A 14,697-nucleotide genomic window follows, 5' to 3' on the forward strand; every position below is an offset into this window, starting at 1 on the left:
TTACAAAGTGTTGCAAACCTGAGAAAGCATCAGAATCCTACGCCTCCCCAGGGAAATAATTGTATTTCTCCTCGTTCTTTGCTCCGTCTATGCGCCTTTGATGATTGTTTATGTGCAGGAAGGTGTCCCTTCCTGCACATAAACTATCATCCCTGCAACGTAGGCACCCTTGCACCATGCCAAAAGGGTGTCTGCCTTGGCCCACAGCTGCTGTTTGTGTGGATAAGGACAGGAATGTGCTGTATCGGTTTCATATTTTGATGCATGGCAGCATAGCAGGAAGGCTTGCTGCTCTACAGTGTGTCAGAATATCTATACTACTATTATAAAGGAAGAACTTTGAACCTTTGAGGCGGGTAAACTCAGGAACCACAGCGCCAATCCACACACCCGATACATCGTTGTAATCGTCAGGGTGTGCAGATGGACATAGGCTATATAAACGTAATAAATATACGTTATTTAAAAAATTTACCGAAAAAAAGTAGTCCCTTGGAAGAAGCGCCGGCCGCGACGTGCGTGCCCGACGTGAGGAGCGCAGGGAGGAGCAGCGTCCAGGAGCGCTAGGAGGACTGGCGGACTTGGCGTGGGGAGGAGCGGTGAGGAGCGGCGGACAGGCAGTGAGGAGCGGCAGACAGGCGATGAGGAGCGGCGGACAGGCGGGGAGGAGCAGTGAGCGGCGGATGAGGTAGGTTATTTATTTATTTATTTAGGAGCGGTGAGCGGCGGAAAAATGAAGCAAAAATGAAAATCGTGATCAAGAGGAAGCAAACGGAGCATTACAAAAGTGAGCCAAACGGTGCATTACTGGAGGAAAAATTTACGTGTGCAGGTCACAAAAGCGTACATCGTGATTAAGAGGAAGCAAACGGAGCATTACAAAAGTGAGCCAAACGGTGCATTACAGGAGGAAAAAGTTACGTGTGCAGGTTACAAAAGCGTGAAAAGTAAACATAGAGGTATAGGAGGAAAAAGTGACGTGTGCAGGTAGCAAGAGGAAGCAAACAGAGCATTAAAAAAGTGAGCCAAACGGTGCATTATAGGAGGAAAAAGTTACGTGTGCAGGTTACAAAAGCGTACAAAGTAAACATAGAGGTATAATACTGCAATATATGGAGGAAGGCCCCGGGGGACCCACGGACAACGTCGGGCGGGCGGGGGCCCTGAAGCCTAATTGCTCCCGGACAACGTCGGGACGGGCTGCTACAAAAGCGTACAAAGTAAACATAGAGGTATAATACTGCAATATATGGAGGAAGGCTCCGGGGGACCCATGGACAACGTCGGGGCGGGCGGGGGCCCTGAAGCCTAATTGCTCCCGGACAACATCGGGACGGGCTGCTAGTACTAAATAAAACCCTTCAGCTCAGCATCACAATGCCCTTGGGAAATGTCTCCACAGAGGTAAGCTACATGTCTTCTCACAGGTAACAGCATTGTTTAAGCTAAGAGAGGTTTAAAATGTATAAACAATTCGAAATGCAATACAGTTAAAATCTCAGATAATTAGATTCAACCCATATATAAAAAATAGTATAAATATGTTAATTACTTATCACTAAAAGCTTGAAGAAAAGAAAGTGGTGTAAAATGATATAAATACAGCATGTCTGTTTTCAATACAAATAGATAGTTTACATGCTTTAAAGATGAGGACAATTACACATATTGAAGTCAAAGATGTGTATATGTTAAATAGATCCCTTTAATACTATACTCTCAGCAGCAATAAAGAAAATACAAAAAAGTTTCACATTACTGCATCATGTCACACATGCCAGCATCAAATTGAGATAGCAAATGGCAATCAACAACACAAAATTGGCATTCTTCTCAGAGCACATCAAGCATCTGTATGCAGTCCAAGAACACTATGAGGAATGCTCAGTGCACCTATCCAGAGGATATAGCCACCGGGCAGGAAACAACCGCCAAACAAAAACAAGAGACAGTCAAAAAGAAAAAGCAAGATTACATAAAAGGCAGCTGTACTCAACAGCTGCAACCGTGGACTGAATAAGCTAACTTAGTTTTCTGCAAGAAGAAGGCCAAGGAGGAGCTATGGAATTATAGGTATAAACGTGAAGGGCAGAAAGAGAAATGCACAATTGTATTGAGTTTGCATAAGATAATGGCGAGGCCCGAGGAGAAAGTTCCAGAGGGTGATAAACTACATCACACAACAACATGCTAGTCATCAAAGTAGCAAAATAAGTTAACGTAATAGCATTGTATAAAAGGAATATTACTGTTTGGAGAGTAGGATAGCTAAGTATTAGAGTATGATGAAGCACTAAACATTGGAGAATTGGCAGTAGTGTTGTATGGTGGCCTATAAAAGAGCACAATTCATGAATGAGTGTAAGGTGTGCTCCACTGTAGAATACCTGCATAGCCATACTTGTAGTTTAGGATGGCCAGGACCGTCCTGGAAATGTTGTGGAAGGCTAGGGAAGGTGTGATATTCCAATGTAAATAATGAAGATCATGTGTGGAAGAAATTAAGGTAAGTTTATTGGAGAAACAAGAAGTGTGTCTCTCTCTAGGAAAAGCCTTGGTCAGCTGTTGTTGTGTGGAATCTGGACCCCCCATGGTTCTACCACCAGATTCCATACAACCTGATTGGCCAGGATACAACACATCCCCTAACAATAATAACATGAAGAAAATGTAAGTTAAACAAACATATGTATCTATAAACTAGTTTGATTTCAGCACTATAAAAGTTGCATTCTTTACATGGGTGCAACAAAATTGCATTGATATACAATAAAATAAAATTACACATAGATATCTGTATATATGCAGCATTGTCTTAAACTAACCTGACTTATGGTAATCTTTGCACCAAGCAGGTTTCCTTTTAACTCTTGTTGTAAAATTCTGTTTAACTGTATGTCCCCCTTGAAGACCCTCAGAATAACTACTGTGACGTGAAGAACTCTCGGTGCAGCTACATTCTTTTAGCCACAAACACTTACGTACTTTAACAACCTTGCCCGTACTCCACAAATTTCCGTCGGTCACTTCTACTACTTGATGTCCTACTCTGACTATTTTCATGGGAATAGAAACTTAGATTTTCCAGCTTAAGCCAATCTTCATTTTTTACATGCACCCAATCACCATTGTTGGATTCATGTGTGTGAATCATATGTCCCTGATAAGACCCATGTTTATCATTTGACACCCATCTCCAATCTGATCCTTAAACTATTGTACCATCAACCTTACTTTTCATTTCCATCATATCATCCATATCTGGTTAAGATTACACACGGTCTTCCTTCCTCTCATCTTCTCAAATGGAGACATATCCCCCAACATTCTAGGTGTGGCTCTATAATTCCATAATACATCTTTGAGACCCTGAGAACAACTTTCCAGTTGACCAATGCCAAGTGTAGTCCTTCCTTCAAAACTCTTATCTACCGTTCCACTCCGCCGTTACTTTGCGGATACCCTACGGAAGTTCATAAATGATGAATCCCATGCTGGTCCACATAATCTCTCATTTCTGAGGATCTTAACTGCACTCCGTTTTCCATGACTAAGCATTTCGGAGATCCTTCTTTTCCAAAGACCTTTTTCAAAAACTGTGTTACTGTATCGGAATCCACTTGATGTACCAATTTAACCTCAGGCCATTGTGATAGTTGATCAATGAGGACAATGGCGTAAATTGGGCTGTTAGATAAATACATGGAATCAGCAATGTCAAGAGACATCCTCTCTCATACCCTTCCTGGTCTAGAAATGGGAGCTTTTTCATAATTAACACACTTCTGAGATATATCACTGACGGCACACTCAATACATGATCTAACTTTTGCCTCAATACATCTATCAATGGCTGGCCACCAAAATTCACACCCAATTCTTCTTTTCATGCTACACATGCCAGGAGGACCTTCATGAGACATATCCAACACAAGCTGTCCTAAATCCTGGGGTACCACCAGTTGCTCCCCTCAATACAAAACATCATCTATCACAGAAAGTTAATTTGCAATGTTAAAGTATGGTAACAATTATTTATTCAATAACTTCTTCTCTGGTCATTGTGACCTATTATATTTAATGACTTCCTGAATTTCCTCATCGTTATTGAATGCATACTTCCATTCATTCTGTTTAATGCAGCCGCTAGACACCTCACATGTGGACACCAGTTTCCCAATGTCCTCATCGATAATACATCAGTCACTTTCTTCTTTAATAGGTAGGAGAGATTAACAATCTGCTAAGATGTTTCTGGCACCTGGAATATATCAACTCTGAAATGAAAATCCTGCAGTTTATATTCCCAGCTGGCAATTCTTGGTGTAGCCTTGCCACATCCTTTTGTAGTGATTCGCTCCATTAAGGGACGATGATGTAATCTTATTTTACATTTTTTGCCATATACATATTTGGGAAAATACTCAATTCCTAACCAACAAGCTAGTGTTTCCATTTCCAGCATAGAATTCTTAAATTCTGCATCTCTTAACAGTCTTGATGCAAATGCAATGGTGAATAATTTGCCTTCATGGACCTGCATCAAGACTGCACCAATGCCCAAATTACTTGCATCCGTAACAATGATCAAATTATCTCAGATGTCAAAAGTTGCCAACGGGGGAGGAGAGGAAATCTCTTTTTTCAGATTGACAAATTCAGTATCACAGTTTTCATTCCAAGTAAATTGTTGATTGATATTTCTCATGTGGTTTGTATTGTCAGCAAACAGTGGAAAGAACTTAGCATAATATTCAGCTAGGTCAAGAAATGGTCTAAGCAGATCTTTATTCTCGGGATCCAGAGCCTCCATTATAGCCTTTACCAAATTTTGCTTCAGTTAAACAACATGTCTGCTGATGGTATGCCCCAAAAAGTCCATGGATTCCACTTAAAATTTGCAATTTTCTTTTGGTAAAGTCATACCATGGTTCTGTAAAATACTCAAAATCTTTAAAAAAGTCTCTGTACGATCTTGTTTGATGTTCCTAAAAGCAAGTATGTCATCTTGGAAATACAAAGCATTTTTTATATCCTTGAACAATTTATGCATGAATCCTTGGAATATATCTGAAGCAGAAATTAGACCAAAAGCATTCTTTTGTATCTAAATGCTCCTTCATGCGTTATAAATGAAGTGAAGTGTTTGCTATCCTTGTGTAAAGCAATATGAGGATAGGCATTGGATAGATCTAACCTTGAAAATACATTGGCACCCTTCATTGCGGAAAACTTTCCCCAATATTTGGCAACGAATGTCGATCCACCCACACACACTCATTTAATTCTCTCAAATCAACACAAAGTCACATTTTCCCATTTGATTTATGAACTACGACAACGTGTGACAACTATTCGTATAACTCAATCTCATCAATATTGTCTTGACTGGATAGCCTATCCAGTTCTTCCCTTAATGCTTGGCTCACGGGAATGTTTCTAACCTTGTGTACCTTAGGTACAGTTTAATGTTTCAATATGATTTTATGTACAAAGTCTTTCACTAATCCCAGATTAGATGAGAATACCTTAGGAAAAAACTTTTCGCATTCAACAGATTTGACTTCAATAACTTGAGAAATTGAGTCAGTGTAACATAAGACTTGTTAAGGGTGATTTTGATCTAGCGAAATGAGCAAGTCCTTTGTTGCACCCATCCCAACAAGCAGGATCCTTCTTTTGGCAACATACACATTTGATACAATGGTCTCGCCTTTAAAACTTATATTGGCAATAAAATAAAATTAAACTTCAATGGGTTTATTCCCATAGCCCACACGTTTTATGTCTGATGGTATCAATTAAACTTTAGGAAACTTCTTTAACCATTGATCACCTATTTAAGAGGGACGAGCACCAGAGTCAGCCAAGACCTTGACATCCTCTCCATTAATGGTGATGACACAAAATGGAGAATCACTATTTTTCTCATCCAGAACGCCTCCGCACGACTCATCCTGGACATCCCCCGCCACAGCCACATCTCCGAACACCTGAGAGACCTGCACTGGCTCCCCGTCAACAAGAGAATCACGTTCCGACTCCTCACCCACGCACACAAGGCCCTCCACGACCTGGGCCCCTGGTACCTCAACAACCGCCTGACCTTCTACACTCCCACTCGCCAGCTTCGATCGACCAGCCACGCCCTCGCAGCCGTTCCACGCATCCGCAGGACGACCATGGGAGGAAGATCCTTCTCTTACCTGGCAGCCAAGACGTGGAACTCCCTCCCCACCCACCTCCGTCAGACCCAAGACCACCTCGCCTTCAGGAAGCAACTCAAGACCTGGCTGTTCCAGCAGTAGCAGACCCACTCCCTAAGCGCCTTGAGACCCTCTGGGGTGAGTAGCGCGCTATATAAATTTCTTGATTGATTGATTAACTTCATAAATACTAAGGACACATTCATCATGTAAATCACCAGTCCATACAAAAACGTTGTTACCCAAACTTGCACATAAGAAACAACATTACCACCAGGAGCCACCTGCTACTATGATGTGCAGGTAAGAGGTGTTACTTACATTAGTGATATATAGGTTGGGGCTATACACACACACATATCCCTCTTGACCACCAGTGAGGGCTCATTTTTCACAACAATAGGGCCTACCATCAAGTATTCCCAAAGCCACTTCATCATATCTGCAAGGCCATCACTGCCCTCCTGAAGCTAAAGCTACCTTCATACTTGATTAGGTTGTGGAGCAGTGAAGAGTTTAAAAACAACTTTAGTGAGGCTGTTTGCCATGATTTAGGGTGCAGATTTAGGGAGGTACGTGCATGTATATGAGCTCTCTGAGTTCTTAGGTATGGAGCCCAGGAGAAATTCACACTATGGTTATTATATGTTCTTTAGTTTCTTCTCTTGAAATAGCTGATAGGAAAGCAACTAGTCAAACTGAGTTCAGGTGAAACATTACACACTTTGAATGTTATCAGAATTATATTTAATTACTGAGGAGAATTCTTCGGTGGAAGAAGTGTATGTTTGCAATTGCCACTCTCAGTAATATTTTCATGTTGTGAGGGCGCGAGATATGCCATCATCATTTTCTGTTACAGTGACCTGCTGTGGAGGGGGGAAAAAGAGAAAGTGAAATCGTTATGCCTGTTGTGCCTCACATCATTGACTGATTACAGTTTAGGCCTGATATCTTCCTGAGAACTGTATTGTCCATGACGTCTAGCCATTGCAAATGATCTATTGTAGTCGCTAAAGCATCATCTGGGAGAGAACAAAGGGGCATATTACCAACAACTAGCGATAATTTTTGTCTCTAACTTGTTTAGAGACAAAAATTATCGCCGCACATGTGTGGCGATTTTTATCGCAGATAAATCTTGCTATTAGCAAGGTTTATCGCAAATGCGATAAAAAACGGCCGCAATGCATGAATATCGCTGAAAAGTCAGCGATATTCATGCATTACCGAGCGAATGCTCTTAGCCATGTTATCCACCTCCCATTGGATAACATGGCTAAGAACTGCTCAGGGCAGGTGTTAGCTTTTGGAGATATTCGCGCTTAGCGCGAATATCTCCAAAAGTTGGTAATAGGAGTTAGCGATGTTAGCGACTGTTTCCAGTCGCTAACATCTTGGCACGCCCACTTTGCATGTCATTAGTGATAAATATCACTGACATGCAAAGTGGGGCCCAAGATGGTCGCTATCTCCTACTAGCTGTCGCTAACTGGTGTTAGCGACAGCTAGTTAATAGGGAGATAATTTTATCTCCGCTTTCTTGGCTTTTAAAGCCAAAAAAGCGGAGATAAACCCCCTTGATAATATGCCCCAAAGTCTTTATTGAATTCCAAATGGTCTTCTATGTTTCTACTCTTTTCTGGAAGGAAGTGATTCTTAGAGTCTTTCTGTTTGTTTGAAGAAGGTGTTCTCATGGTGCATGTTGTTTATAAAAAGAGAGAAGGTGAGTCACGTTCAGCCAGCGCTAGCTTCTGCAATACTTGGATGACGACTAGACCTTTGTTTTGGATGGCCATTTGGATGTTGAACATCCGGCAATGAGAAGACAGTAATGTGCTTTGAGGGCTGATGAGATGTGGGTGGATAAATGATTTTGCTGCAGTGTTTTGAATTCTATGTTGTAGAAGTGGAAAGAGTAGTACCTTGGCATAGAATGTGTGTGTACATAGTGAAAAGTGTGCCAAGCCAAGGAAAACCATAGCCTGCAATTTCTTCAGGAATTGTGGTTTTGGAAAAAATCACCCTAAAGTATACATTGTTTGTAGAAGATGCTTTTTTTTACTGAATCAGGAAACAACGAATGAAAGTGAGTTTCAAATCACTACCTGTATCTCACCTCTGTCAATATTCTTGGCAGTGCAACTAGTTCCTAGGCACAGATTCCTATGGACTGGCAGTTTTTCGAGTCTCTGCTTGTCAGGTTTTCAGTATAGGATGATTTAAGCTTAAGGCATTTACTGAGCATTCATTGGTTTACCACTCAGAGGCAGTGGTCTAGTCCTGACCTGTCAAGGTATTTTGCATTTTCTCTTTTAAAATGCTCTGAGTGTAGATGGTGTATTTGTGGCACTACAGGGTGTCATTAAATGTCCTGTGGTGGCCTGATGTAGGAACAATTTAGCAATATCTGAGCCTTTAGCTTTGCCTAGATTGATTTTGAAAGGAGGTGATGTGAACGGGGTTGCATTATGATGTTGGTTCTGTTTGAGAGGTTGGATCTGATTTAGACAAGCATTCTTCCATTGATTCCAAGTTGCTGTAACCTCACTAGAAAAGAGTCTTGGTGGGCTGCGTCAAATACAGCAGACAGAGCCAGGTTTGTGGCAAAGACATTCTTGTTCAAAGTGGTCTTTAGCCTTTTCCATATAGAGATTAACACATGCATTTCCCGAGGTAAAACGTGGTTCTAGATCGGCAAATATATTGTTTTAATCAAGGAAGTTCACATTTGAGTGCTGTCTCTCTTTTGGTCAGGCTATTCATGATGGTCAAAAGCTAGGTAAGTCTCATACATTGTATTTCCATGGGATGTTTGCGAGTGAGAAATCTATGTGAACCTTAGTAGGAAAGTATAGACTTAAACCCTCAAAAGATTATTTGTGAAGCTGTCCGATAGGAAATTGCAATTTTTTTTGTTTTATAAAGCACAACGTTTGTCTGGAGAGGTATCTTGGTGCTGTAGATGGAAAAAAAACCTCCAACAGCCAGGGTCAGACCATTCAAATGCACTTAAACAATTTTTTCAGTAAGTCAAAAAATTATGAGGAACTTGTCCTGCTGATGAAAAGAACGTGGGCGGGCACTTAATTCAAAGCGTCAGCCGCAGAAGATGTACAAACACCAAGGGGGCCATTAGAATGGCGGGCGGACTTCCATCCCCCAGCCACCCTAGAGGAGCTGGGACCGACCGCCTGTGGTGCGGCGGCCCCGCCCCGACGATTAGGATGCCACCGCCACTGTGGCGGTGGCATCCTGCATTCCCAGCATTGTGGCGGGTGGTGCTAACAGCACCGCCCGCCAAAATGCTGGCAATGCACTGTGTGCGTTGTCATGCATAGGGTGACAGGCACCGCGATGTGCCTGTCACCATGTCAATGACAATGTAGGGGGGTACCATAGGTAACCCCATGTGCACCCCCCCAACCCCCAGAGTACCTGGGGGTCCGCAATGGGCCCCCGTAAGGAAACTCCGCATGCCTTTCCGTGGCGGCAATGTCGCCACAGAAAGACATGTTTCCACCCCCATTCTAATATGGCTGGCGGTGTCTAGCAGAAACCACCACCATATTGAACTATTTTCCGCCCGGTCGCCACCATACTAATGTGGCGGGGGAAAACGGGTGGCGGTTGGGGACGAATATAGGGCGGATCACCACCACCATGCATGCAGTGGCGATCCGCCCTACATCCTAATTACTACCCAAATACTTCCACTTCAGAACTGATAAAAATAATTCATCAGCCAGTGATGTCCTGTGATTAGTCCTGTGGAGCCAATGTTGCCATTTTGTTCAACTACTCTGTCAAAGTGTGTAGTTTGGCCAAATAGACACATGCACCTTGATTTAAAAGTATTGTTAAGTTTCTGCATATGACTGGTTTCAGTTTCCCTGCTTGTCATATAAGTCAAAAATTTGTCAAATTAATGCAATTTCTTCTCTCTGTTTTGTTGAAATAGTTTAATGTCAGATAACCTGGCATCAACTTAAGAAGTATTTAATCTTTTAGGGCTTCTTGTGGGCAATACTCTATAAGTAAAGTTAATTCTCTTTCACAGGATTAAACACCTCAAGACACACTAATGAGATTGTGTTAATTTTAGGATCTGAGAGGGGCCATACTGAGGATATGCAGATTCGTTGGAAAGGACCTGGATGACCAAACAGTGGATGCCATTGTGGAACGAGCAACTTTTAAGAACATGAAAAATGATCCACTGGCAAATTATGAGAATGTTGGTCCGCAGGCTACAAAACCGCCTATAAATAAAATTAATTTCCTTCGCAAAGGTAATTCTAAAAAAAGTAGGTTTTTGCAATTGCTTAAATACAGTGTATTCCTGCCCTTTCAATTTGGCATAGGGCAGCACAGCAATGTGTCTTGCTGTGCTGCCCTACGCCAATAGGCCATAAATGAGTCCCAAGGTTTTTGCAATTGATGGTAATTCTAGTTTGCTAGAAGAATTACTTGGAACATACCTGATTACAGGAAGTAAAGAGAACTGATTCCGAGTTCTAATCTTATTTTCACCTTAATGGCTTACATAGTGCTTTGATGATCTGTAGCAGTGGTGTCTTTATTTAGGTGCCAATAGAAACATACAGGCTATAATAGATTTTCTAACTGCCTGTCCTATTTTGTGGATATATGCAAACAATATGAAATGTAGCTACAGTTGGCATGATTCCAAAAATGACACAACATATAAATGTGTCTTCACTAATAAAACAGAATGTAATACAAACATGAGATAAAGAACTTGGGGCCAGATGTATGTGCCTATTAGCTTGTAAATGAATCTGCCCATTTGCGACCTGAAAAAAGGCTTTTCAAATGAATCAAACCCAAATTGTGATTCAGTAACCTCTTACCGAATCGCAATTTGGGTTTGTAATTCGGTAGTAGGAAGGGGCGTGTTTAAGGCATCCCTCCCTAATACTGAATCAAATTGGTATGTTTGAATGCTTTGTGACCGTGAATGCGGTTGCAAAACATTCGCATTTTACAACCTAATTCAAGTAGGTGGTAACCAAATCGCAGATCAGAAGGGGTCCCCAGGAAACCCCTTACCCTTTGCGAATGTTTGTAAAATCATTTTTCAAGATCAGGCAGTGCTCCCACGAACCACTGCCTGCACTATAAAAATAAAAAGAAAACATTTACTTTTTATTTTTTAAATGCAACTCATTTTCCTTTAAGGAAAATGGGCTGAATTAAAAAAATATATATTGCTTTATTTAAAGGCAATCACAGACATGGTAGTCTGCTGACTCCAGCAGGCCACCATCCCCGTGATTCTAGCGCTTCCTAGGGGGTCTCAAATTGCGACCTACCTCATTTTTGTTCAGGAGGTAGGTCGCTTGCGACCCCCTAGAAATCTCAGAAAGTGTACAACACACTTTCATATATTCCAAATTGTGATTTCCTAATTGTGAATCCTTGTGACTCACAATTCGGAAATCGCAAAATGTATTTTCATACATCTGGCCCTTGCTGTAGTAAGTGCCATTAGCAAGTGATTTACTTTTCTTAATTGGAGATTGTAAGATTTGTTTGAGTGGAGTGAAACACTTCTCAATCAACACCACAATCCTTGTCAGGGTGAACCAAAAAAGTTGCTATATTAACCTGTGCTTAACCCTAGGGTAGTTCGGCACAAAAGCTGTCAGGCGTAACTTATAGGCATGTTGTAAAGTATTTATGCAAGCACATAAACAGTAATAAAGTGAAAGCTGAACAAAAGAAACATCTCCAACCAATTTAGAAACATTGGATAAATGTTCATAAATAAAATTACACCAGAACAAAATACTTCCAATTAGTAGGAACCAAGTTAGGAATCTTAATGTGTTTTATTTGAATGTAGCACCCAAGAGATTAAAGCTCTAACAGTGGGTATCTGGTTTCAAGAGACTGGGGCAAAGTCAAAACTTAAGGCTGAACACAATAGGGCATAGGTCAGATGCACAAGGTGGATTGGATCTGGCCGTGGCTTACCTTCAAACTTAGAAGAAAATCAGATAAAAACTTCAGAGAAGGTAAAGCTCAGTGGGGCAAGACAGCCAGTGGTGTCCGAGAAGGCGGTGTCGTTGTTGCAGAGTCACCTCAAAGGAGTCAGGTGAAGATTTCTACCGTTGGACTTTGTCAATTTATTGAAAGTCGAAATCTTCAGTGGGACAAAGCAGCATGCTAGAGCTGATGAGGGATACCTCTTTTTAAAGGTTCAGCTGAACAGGATTTGCAGCTGTGGAGGAGAATGTAGGGGGAGCTACCTTGGAGTCAGGTGAACCGGCGATGCACCTTGGGTGGATCAGCAGGCAGGTAGGTCCTAATATTCCGTAGATTCTCAGGTCTATTTTTGAGAAAAATGTTCTAAGTTACGAATTTTAGGGTTAGGCAGGAGCAGCACCTTCAACACCACTTCCAAGGGTCCAGGACTTGGTAAGAACCATTAGGGTCATCTGGACTCACTACAACAGAGACCAGGTGCAGTGTTCAAGGTCTGCAGAGCTTGTTATATCTCTTTAGCTCACACAGGAGGCCAGGACACTAGCCCTTGGAGTCACTCTGGTAGTCCTGGGATCACACAGTAAGCTAGGCCTTAAACAGCCAGGCAATCCTCTGGGAGTCCATGCAGTTCTTCTGAGGGCTTCCACAGGTTCAAGAGAGTACTGGAGAGTTGCTCTGAGGGTCCAATATTTATTTCTGTTCCCAGCTTTGAAATCTACTAGGCTACCTCCACCTCTGGGTCAGGAAGGTTCCTTTTTTTCCTGCTAAGGCTCCAGGAAGTCAGGGTGACAAAAGGCTAGTGAGAGGTTCCTTTGTGTGTGTGTGCTGGAGGCAGCCCTTTGATGTGTAAGTATGGAAGGGAAGAGTCCCACCTTCAGCCAAACTTGCATTATGGCCCATACTGCCAACCTCTAACCCTCATTGTCACACTGTCTGGAAGGAACACACAAACTCCAATAGATACACCAATCACAGTGATGTGACCAAGGCCACTGTCAGTAGGCACGAAATGGTTAGGGAAGTTAAAAAATACTAGCTTTCTAAAGTGGTATTTTCAGAATTGTGGCTTACAATTTGACCTTGCCATTTAAGAAGATTTTAAATTACAGAGGATTTTAAATTAAACTTTTTTTCAGTTCAAATATGACATTCCTCCTGTTCCCAATCACAGTGTAGCCATTATTAAATATAATAAGGTAACCCAATATTACCCTATGGAAAAGCTAGGCCGTATGTTATCCTACGGTAAAGCTAGGCCTTACAGTAATGAAAAACAACTTTAGGAGTTTTCACTACCAGGCCATGCAAAACTTAAAAACATATGTCAAATCTTCTAAACACAATACACCCTGCCATCTGGGGTTTTAGAGTTTACCAGAGGGGTGGCTTATATGCATTAAAAAGGAAGATTTGGGTCTGGCAAAAGTTTTATTTTGCTATGTTGAACTCCCATTTTAGAGCTGCACTACAGGCTGCAATGCCAGGCCTGAGACACAATAAAGTGCTACTTTAGTGCATGGCACAACAAATGGTACAGGCCCAATAGTGTCATTTAATTTACAGGCCCTAGATATATGTAGCAGCACTTTACCAAGGACTTACACATAAATAAATGTGGCACTTAAGTGCAGCCAGTTTTACCATGTTCAAGGGGGGTGAGCACAATCCCTTTATCACTGGTTAGCAGTAAAGTTCACAGAGTACTAAAGCCAACAAAATTAATTCAGACAACAAGAGAGGTGAAGGCAAGTTATTTCCAGGATGAGCCTGCAGAGAAGTCCAATCAAACATTAGTCTTCTTCACCTTCAATCAATCAATCAATCAATCAATCAATCAAACAATCAATGGCACGATCCAGTCGATTATTTGAATAGCCAAGTCTTCAGGGACTTACAGAACTCTGAAAGAGATGGGAAGGTTCATAGATGAGACAGTAACTCGTTCCATGTCTTTGCTGCTAGGAAGGAGAATGACTGACCTCTGCATCTGCTATGTTTGATGCAGGTGGTGAGGGTTAGAGAAAGGGATGTGGAGCAGAGGTGTCTGGTGGACTGATGGAAGTTCAGTCAGTGGTTCAAATAGGCTGGTCCACATTCGCATAGAGCCTTGTATGCATTTGTCAGGGACTTGAGCTTGCATCTTTTCTGAACAGTGAACCAGTGGAGTTTCCAGAGGTAGGGGGTGATGTGAGTTCATCTAGGAAGGTCGAGGTCAAGTCTAGATGCAGCCTTCTGTATGGTCTGTAGTTGTCAGAAGAGGTGAGCTGTGATCCCTGCATATAGAGTGTTGCAGCAATCAAGTCACCTGGAGGTGAGGGTCTGGATGTTGGTGCGTCTTGTGCTTTGGGGTAACAATTTGAATATATTATGAAGCATACAGGGGATGAAGAAGCAGGAGGAGAAGACTTAGTTGACCTGAGTTATCATGTTTAGTTTTTTGTCGAGAATGAGACCTAGGTTCCTTGCATGGTCAGTGGGG

At 41.8% G+C, this 14,697-nt stretch overlaps 2 protein-coding genes across 12 annotated transcripts in view; one reads left to right on the forward strand and one right to left on the reverse strand.

Moving 5' to 3' along the window:
• LOC144763176 (amine sulfotransferase-like) overlaps positions 1 to 14,697 on the forward strand; it is a 540,275-nt gene that overhangs the window by 425,647 nt on the left and 99,931 nt on the right. Inside the window, exon 6 of the mRNA XM_078648522.1 lies at positions 10,312 to 10,498. Coding sequence (XP_078504648.1) covers positions 10,312 to 10,498 — 187 coding nt within the window. The remainder of the gene's footprint in view (positions 1 to 10,311; positions 10,499 to 14,697) is intronic.
• LOC144763179 (uncharacterized) overlaps positions 1 to 14,697 on the reverse strand; it is a 500,850-nt gene that overhangs the window by 7,322 nt on the left and 478,831 nt on the right. The window lies entirely within an intron of this gene.

The sequence above is a fragment of the Lissotriton helveticus genome, chromosome 6, assembly GCF_964261635.1.
Source record: "Lissotriton helveticus chromosome 6, aLisHel1.1, whole genome shotgun sequence".
NCBI classification, from domain to species: domain Eukaryota; kingdom Metazoa; phylum Chordata; class Amphibia; order Caudata; family Salamandridae; genus Lissotriton; species Lissotriton helveticus.